At 40.2% G+C, this 8,979-nt stretch overlaps 2 protein-coding genes across 2 annotated transcripts; both read left to right on the top strand.

The window, feature by feature from the left end:
• Positions 1–254: 254 nt before the first annotated feature.
• On the top strand, positions 255–1,550 carry LOC125343182 (protein FAM47A-like). Its single transcript, XM_048335448.1, has one exon. The coding sequence runs from the start codon at positions 255–257 to the stop codon at positions 1,548–1,550; it is 1,296 nt and encodes a 431-aa protein (XP_048191405.1).
• Positions 1,551–8,119: 6,569 nt separating this feature from the next.
• LOC125343181 (ferritin heavy chain-like) lies at positions 8,120–8,680 on the top strand. Its single transcript, XM_048335447.1, has one exon. The coding sequence runs from the start codon at positions 8,120–8,122 to the stop codon at positions 8,678–8,680; it is 561 nt and encodes a 186-aa protein (XP_048191404.1).
• The last annotated feature ends 299 nt before the right edge of the window (positions 8,681–8,979 follow it).

Below are 8,979 nucleotides of genomic sequence, written 5' to 3'. Positions count from 1 at the left end.
GAATATGGATACTCAGAGAAAATTTCTCTGCAATAGTTCAAACCAAGAAACAACTCAAACGTTTTCAAAAGGCAAGGAAGTAAATGCAGAACTAAAGGACGTGTTATAGCCAAACAATGGGTCATAGAATGGAAGAAGCTGGGGGAGGGGCATCCCAAATCTCTGCCAATGGAGTAGAATGGGAGAGAATTCCAGCGTCCCAGAGCCTATTTGGATCGCCTAGTGACCGCTGTGGCCTCTGAGCCGGGGCCACTATGGGAGAACAGAGAAGGAAGTGGTCCGTGCAGCCATGGGTACTGAGGCCAACGTCTCCACGTGTGCCTTGCAAGCCCTGGCGCAACGACAATACTCCTGCCCGGTGTTTGATTGTACCTAAGAAGGAGCCTTTCAGGATCCCCACTTCCCTAGATGGCCGGAGATGGGTATTTGTGAAGGAAGGGCTGGAGCCCTTTAAAAAAAGCCGTCCACCATCTGAAAATATTACTGCTGAAGCACGCAAGGGACCCTTTCTTCCGTCGATTTCTCACAAACCTCCCCCCAGGAATCCCATGAAGATGCCCAAGTATGCCAACGTGTATTCTTCGCTCTCGCAAAGCCAGCAAGCACGCAGGGCCTACATAGCAAACCTCGAAGAGAAAATGAAACGGAAGCACCCCTTGGCTCTCTACCCGAATCTGGAAGACAACATACCCGAAGGTGTCTTACTAGATGTGCTGAAATTGCTGGACCCTGAAAGGAAGCTGGAGAGTACGTGGGATTATTGTGAGACCGAGAAGAAAGATAGAAAACCCAAGAAACCTTTCAAGGTAACCAAATATTCTAAAACCGTGAAAACGTGCCTGAATCCTCCCCCGATTCCTGGCAAGCGAGTAGATCTGGTGCCACTGAAAAAACCCAAGGTCTCAAAGGCATTATATGAAGCTGTTATGCGGAAGTACATACCCAAAACCGTCTATAAATTCTGTGAATGGGTTCAGACCCTTGGAGACTTAGACATTGATGAAAATGTAGTGGTGGATCACTTTGATCTTGGCTATGAGTGCATACCAACCTATATAGATACTCGCATCAAGAAAGTAAATAGAATTCCTTTAGAGACCAGGCAATGCAGAAAACTTAGCAGAGTGAAACAGATACGATTCTCTATCCAGGAAAGCAATTTTGAGAGGAGATTTCGGAAGCCACCTGATCCGTACAAATCCCACAGGCAGAAGATAAGGTATGGAGCTTGGTACCTGAAGCCTAGTTTGTGGAAAAAGCTAGTAAATAATGAGCCTCTGATTGACCCAAAGGAGTTCATTGAGGTAACTTATCCACCAGACATTATTGATGAACTTTACGGTACAATTGCCTTTAAGGATTACATCATGAGCAAAGGCTACAATATGCCAGCTATTCTTGAGAAGTTTTTCTTCAGGAAGGGATGGGATTACCAAGATGTTATCACTCCTATCCCGAGAGTAGTAAGAGCTCATGAACTGAAATATGCAGAGGATGAGGATGATGATGACGACTATGACGATTTCGATGACTACGACTATTATAACTAGATTGATTTTCTCTTCATTACTTGATAATTTCTTGTCCTCATTTTAAACATTCATCAGACTATATGATGAGATTCCTACCTAAAATGTACATCTTTGATGGGTAGCATATGTACTTAAACACCTAATGCTTCTAAACATTTCTCAATGAACTTTGCTTTGTGTTCATGCTTTGGATGTTTTTCAACCGTGACATCAACATTCATATAGTCTTTTTCACATTTTGTAGCATTGAGAATATGATAATCTCACATCAATTAATAAAAGATAAACAATTAATAAAAGCAAATGAGATTTAGTGATATCATTTACAACATGCGATAAATCTCAAAATACTATAGTTTTAATTAAGGAAAGGAAACAGTTAGCTCCACTTGGACTAAAATTTTAATGGAATGGTTATACTAATTATTTTGTCAACAAAAGTTGAAAGTGTAGCCAAAATAATGAGTTCACCTTTTTCTCTTGCACTTAGTTTTTATTCCTAGATGTACTAGCTTAAAATTTTTAGTTTCAAAAATCTTTTTGGCGTTCACAAGCTTATTTTAATTAATTAATTTATTTGTAAGACACATTTCAAGCAATTCATATTTTAATTCATTTTCTTTGTATATGTATGGTGAGCCTATATAAAACAAAAAATATGTAACCTTCAATTAAGGTAAATAAGGGAAGGGATGGGTTGGGAGAAGAGAGTGAAAATGTTGAAAGCAATATTGATCAATATGATCAATATCCACCATATTCATAAACTGCTTTGGTGAATGGAAACTTTTGTATAATTCCTTACAGACAATAAAAATATTCAAAACTTTTAAAGGTAAGAAAATGGAGGGGGGAAGACTGAATATTTTCAGTTCTCAGCCTTCTGAGTAGCGAGGATTATAGACACGAGCCATGAGCATCTGGTTTATGTGGGTTTCTTTTCTATGGTTAGTCACATTGATATGTGTTCTCTCTCTCTCTCTCTCTCTCTCTCTCTCTCTCTCTCTCTCTCTCACACACACACACACACACACACACACACACACCCAGAGGGAGAGAGAGAGAGTATTTTACCTATTTGGATATTTCAAATGAACACGGACTCAAATCTATTCCTTTTGGAAGGAGAGATAATTAAAAAAAAACTAAATTAATGTGTGTCTAGACTACTATTTCCAAAGCCCACTCCTGTCATTTGTCTTATGATCTTTCTTTCTGATTGATGCTCACAAAACATAGAAGACTGAAAAATATGACTATCTCCATTTCATAGTTGAGAAATGAGTTCTTTAGGATGGGGAAAAGGGTCTGGAATTAAACATCTCGTTATGTTCTCATATTTCCACACTGACATTAAGCAGTATCATGGGCAATGCACTATTCACTTCAAAACCTTGGGCTCTACAAGGTTCACTGAACCAAGAGTGCACTGGTGCCTCTAATAAAGGAAACAGAGAGAGATGGATGTCTGGATGTGCTTGGAGCCTGATTTTTCCAATTTACCTGGAATAGCAACTTAATTAATTTGGTAGGAATAACAAAAAATTCATCCCTGGAAGAAGGTAAAAGTCTCTAAGTGATGTGATTCTGATCTTTTATCAGTTAAACAGATTATTCTTTTCAATCTACCATGAGAATAGCTAAGTAATCTCTACCATTCATAACAAAAACTGCCTTCATAGCAGAAAAAAGTATTTACAGCCCCATTCATCCAGCAAATATTTGCATCAGGAAGAAGTTGATAACACCTGGAAGAATTAAAACAAAATAGTCGCCCCTGTTTAATATTTTACAAAAAGGGAAAATCTGTGATTTTCCTAATTATTCTTTCCTATTGCTTTTTTTTGGTTTGAGACAAGTGTTTGCTATATTGCTCACACTATTCTCCTGAAGCCACCTTCTGGGTACTGGGATTAGCTTTTTTTTTAATCCATGCATACATCAATTTTTTAAGTAACATCATGTTCTAAAGAAGAGTGATTATATGTTAGCTCTTTCTAATGTTTGGGGAGGGTGTGACATTTTGTATTTACAATTCTGATTTTTTTTAAAACCCACTAGTTTTTAAACACTTCTAACCAGGTTCATCATGTCCATATTGAGATTGTTTTAAAGAAACGTGTGTTTGGACCGTGAAATAAGTTACAATTGGCCATAACAAATTTTTGTTATATTTTCCTGTGGCAATATTCATGGCTGTGTAAACCTCTAATCAGTCAGGTGCTAGAACTGATGATTTATTCGACTGTAATGCTCAATTGGATTATGGTGTCACATAAGACTAACAACATCTGTTCTACGGGCATGTAAGATGAAACATTTTCTTTAATAGACAAAGAGAATTATGTTTCACTTCTGAGAGTCTAGATGGAAACATATTAAGAGTGTGGCCAATGGAGCAAGGTAGAAGTGAGTTCAAACCCCAGAACGGCCATGTTCTCATCCTGGGGCTGAGATAAGTTGCTCCAGAGATGGTTTTCTTATATGAGTTTGCAACAATGTTCATTTTGTTGGGGTTTTATGGATTATATCAAGCCAGTTGCTTATAAAACTTTTGATCATCAGTAAATGTCACATTTTTTTCTTTGTGCCAGTTGATAGGGATACTTTGATAGTGTTTCATACTTCTGTGTTTTAATGTCTCACAGTGGAAAGAGAAAACATAAGAATACATCATGAAAAGCTTGATTGATTTCTCTAATTCTAGATTGAGTGCATATGATAAAGAAAATATTTAATTAAATTAGAATCTTCCAGAAGGGAATATTCCTCCTTCCATTCAGTTATTTCTCAAATAAAATTAGCTTAGATTAGGTAGAAAATAATGAGAAAAAAAATTGCTCCCAAGAATCAAGGTGAATACAGTACTTTTCAATATAAGATAGATTTTTCAGCTCCATAAGACCTGGATAATAATTTCCTCATTCAAAATTAGAAGATAAATGGTATCAGAAATATATTCCTTTACAATATTCAGTAACACATATCCTTAGGGAGTGGCCTAGAAATAAGAAAAATATAATCAAAATCCTGGTCCTGTTCTTTGAAAATTATTATATATGTTCCTATCTTCAAATGTCATAGGATAGAAAGTAAGAACAAATTGTGGCCAGGTGCCAACGGCTCAAGGTTGTAATCCTAGCTACTCAGGAGGCTGAGATGTGAGAATTGCAGTTAGAAGCCAGCCCAGACAAGAAAGTCCATGAGACCCTCCAATTAAGCACCCAAAAAGTCAGAAGTGCAGCTGTGGCTCAAGTGGTAGAGTGCTAGCTTTGAATGACAAAGCATAAGACAGACAGACACACACACACACACACACACATCAAATTGTGATTTTATTTATTTATCAGTTACTGTCACAAAAATATAGGGAATAAAATCATGAATTAAGAACAATTGGGGGGCTGGGGATATAGCCTAGTGGCAAGAGTGCCTGCCTCGGATACACGAGGCCCTAGGTTTGATTCCCCAGCACCACATATACAGAAAACGGCCAGAAGCGGCGCTGTGGCTCAAGTGGCAGAGTGCTAGCCTTGAGCGGGAAGAAGCCAGGGACAGTGCTCAGGCCCTGAGTCCAAGGCCCACGACTGGCCAAAAAAAAAAAAAAAAAAAGAACAATTGGAACAAAATGTGTATGGAAACATATATTTACTCAATAGCATCAGAAAGATACAAGCCAATTTGACTTCTTTTCTATGCAAAGTAAGTTCTTATACAGAAAACAAATAGCTACTCTTCAAATCATCTCATGTAATCTCTAGCATTTTACTAGTTACATTTTGAAGTTCAGTTCTTTTTCTCTGACAAATTTTGGAATTTGTTGATTATGAAAGCTATTTGTAATTTTAAAACTGCATCATCACATAAGAGATGTCAGTAATTAGCTGAAAATCAAACACTTCAGAATCAGAAGGAAGAAAATTTGTTTTTCATTGTGCCTCCAGAATTATAAAAGTCTCAAGTTTAAAAAAAAAACAACAAAAACTAGCCTGTCACCAGTGGCTCACACCTGTAATCCTAGCTACTCAGAAGGCTGAGATCTGAGGATGGAGGTTCAAAGCCGGCCCCAGGCAGGCCCCAGGCAGAAAAGTCCCCATGAAACTCATCTCCAATTAAACCTCTCAAAAACCAGAAATGGTGCTGTTGGCTCCAGTAGTACAGCTCTAGCTCTGAGCACAAAGATGTTCAGGGACAGTGCCCAGGCAAAGTTCAAGCCCCATAACCAACAAAAAGGAAAAAAAAATAACTTAAAAAAACCTAAGGTGAGTTTTTTTTTTTTTTTTTTTTGGCCAGTCCTGGGGCTTGGACTCAGGGCCTGAGCACTGTCCCTGACTTCTTTTTGCTCAAGGCTAGCACTCTGCCACTTGAGCCACAGCGCCACTTCTGGCCATTTTCTGTATATGTGGTGCTGGGGAATCGAACCCAGGGCCTCATGTATATGAGGCAGGCACTCTTGCCACTAGGCCATATCCCCAGCCCCTAAGATGAGTTTTATATAATGAGTAGACAATTTCTCAAGAATAACCTACCACTAAAAATTATGTCTATCATGTTTGTTTGGAATGAACCAAGTACATTATTATCCTCAGCTGAACATAGCATGTTATTTATGTACGGATATACTCATAATATGACACTTACCTAAATTCTTCAGGGTGAAATTTCTTGATATATTAAATGTACATTAAAAATGAGAATAGAGACTAGAAGAGGATCTGGAGGAAGAAGGTATCAGTGGCAAGGTGGGGGGGGGGGAGGGGAGTCAACGGTGAATGGAGAAGGTAAAGGTGAATATGGCCCAAATGTTTTTGTGGGTATATGAAAATAGAACATTGAAACATGTTGGAGTTGTTTTAAGAATGGGGAGAAGGATAAGGAAGAATAATAGAGGGGAAGGTTTATGGGGCCTATCATCTCCATGTATGGAAATGTCACAATGGAAAGCCCCTTTGTACAACTAATGTGTGCTAATAAAAATATTAGGGGACCTGTTTTAGATTTAGGTTGTTTTACCTAAATCTAGTTTGTGTCCGAAAGGGATGCTTCCTGCTTTCTCTGAGAATCACCTTTGAACTAAGCAAACCACTGAACTTCTCTGCCATCCAATAGGCTGAAAGTATCTCATTTTCACTGAGTTTTGACTCTCAGATTGGAAGAGAGAAGCCAATTTCATTTTTCTCTCAGCCCAGAAGCACCTAATCCACTTATATATACGTGTTATAGTGGCTCTTCCATCATAGCTTAACAATGTTTTATATTAAACTTGACCTATTTTATTAACCTAGTATCTAGATAACAAATGCTAATATAATTTATAGAATGTATATAAAGGATTTAAAGACAAAAACAAAGTTGGATGCCAGTATCTCACATCTGTCATGCTAGCCTATTCAAAAGGCTGAGATATGAGGATCTCAGTTCAAAGTCAGCACAGGCAGGAAAAACCATGAAACTCTTATCTCCAATTAACCATCAAAAGGCTGGAAATAAAACTGTGGCTCAAGTGGTAGAGCACTAGTCTTGAGTACAAAAGCTCAGGGACATTGTCCAGGCCCTGAATTCAAGCCCCAGGAGTAGCAAAAGAAAAAAAAAGTCTTGTTATACATTAGTGAAAATCAAATGGAGATTGGAGGGGAATTGTTCATCCACATGGCTTATAGTATTTTCTCTAATAATATACCAGAAGTTTTGGTACTCTCAGAGAAGTCAAGCAGGCAGAAGGTTTTATTTATGCTCACAAATAACTTAAATCTCACAGAATTCAAAAGGTCAGCCCAGAGTGACTTGGGTTGCTGAGGGAACTCAGCACTTTTGTCAACAACCCTTATTCCTGATTCCAAACTTACCCCTCCCTCAGAAGTGTCATTAGTTTTCTAACAGCAGTGACATGATATAGCTGTCATTTTCTTTAAAAAGCTTTATGGTATTAAATACAGCTAATGTCATCACATAACTCACTGAAGTTAATAAAACAATCGTATTTGATCAGTATTCAAATAAGCTGGTTTTGATTTATTCAATGTATTTATTTTATCCTTCCTGGGATTTGAACTCAGGGCCTGGAAACTGTCCTTGAGCTTTTTGCCCTCAAGGCTCAAGAGCTTTACCACTTGAACCGCAGCGCAACTTCCGGGGTCTTGGTGGTAAATTGGAAATAAAGAGTCTCATGGACTTTCCTGCTCAGAATGGCTTCGATCCATGATTGTCAGATCTCAGCCTCCTATTGAATAGCTAGAATTTCAAGTGTGAGACAATGGCGCCCAGCTCTGATTAAAAACTTCTAAAATTATTATTTAGGTCAAACTGTAAAGGCAGATTCCCCAGGTTGTGCCCGGAAATCAGAACCCAAGGCTAGCTCTATAAACAGCTATTAACCGGAAACCCCAGGCCAGAATGCTTGCCAAATGCCCGGATGCAGTCACGTACTTCCGGTTGGGCTTCTGACACTTGCTCTCAGCGGAAGCTTCGCCATTGCCCTCGTGCCCAACCGTCACAAGCTCCTCCAGCCACCGCTCGAAACTTCATTTCAGGGCTGAGGAGTCCAAACCAACTTCACCTTCTCCATCACTGTTCCCGTGCCACCTGCCATGGCCACCTGGGTGCCAACATCCTCCCTGCTGTCTGGGCAGAATTACCACCCTGACTGTGAGTTGGCGGTTAACAACCAGATCCAACTGCAGCTGTATGCCTCCTATGTGTATCTGTCCATGGCTTTCTACTGCGGGCGCGACGACGTGGCTCTGGAGCATTTCAGCTCCTTCTTCCTGCGCCAGTCGCACAAATGGAAAGCATGCGCTGAGAAGCTGCTAAAGATGCAGAACGAGCGTGGTGGTCGCATGTGTCTGCGCGACATCGCTGCCCCGGATCGTAGCAACTGGCAGGGTGGCCTCCAGACCTTGGAGAGTTCCTTCCACCTGGAGATGACCATCGCTGAGAGCCTCCTGGATCTCTACCATGTGGCCAACAGCAGAGGCGACAGGCACTTGTGCAGCTTCCTGAAGCAAAACTTCCTCCAACAGCAGCTGGACATCCTCTCAAAGCTGGAGTGTTTCCTGAAAAACCTGCGTGAGGTCTGGGCCCTGGGAGAAGGGATTGCGGAGTACCTCCTTGACCGGCTCACCCTGGGTGCCAAAGACCAGAAGAGTTGAACCGGGACTCTTCCCTAGCCACCAGCGAGGCACTTTAATCTAGCCTCATGTCCACGACTCTTTCTTTCTGTTTAAGCACTCTTCAATAAAGTTACCTGGTTCTGAGCAAAATCAAGTCTCTTCTTGACTCGTGGGCAAAACTCTCCACACCTATGCCTTATGCTCTTGGAACTCAAGAGTCGCCAGCAGGTGGGGGAGGGAGGCAATTCATGGGCCCCTGGATATACCAAATTAGCCTACTCCTTCCTTATAATCAGGCGGTGAGAAATAAAGGGGTGTGAAGGGGTGGGTGGTCTGGG

The sequence above is a fragment of the Perognathus longimembris genome, chromosome 28, assembly GCF_023159225.1.
Source record: "Perognathus longimembris pacificus isolate PPM17 chromosome 28, ASM2315922v1, whole genome shotgun sequence".
Lineage (NCBI taxonomy): Eukaryota > Metazoa > Chordata > Mammalia > Rodentia > Heteromyidae > Perognathus > Perognathus longimembris.
The sequence above is the reverse complement of the archived record's forward strand: the minus strand, read 5'-3'. Positions and strand labels throughout refer to the sequence as shown.

Coding starts and splice junctions, on each gene's coding strand:
- LOC125343182 (XM_048335448.1), top strand. CDS start 255: ATGGGAGAACAGAGAAGGAAGTGGTCCGTGCAGCCATGGGTACTGAGG.
- LOC125343181 (XM_048335447.1), top strand. CDS start 8,120: ATGGCCACCTGGGTGCCAACATCCTCCCTGCTGTCTGGGCAGAATTAC.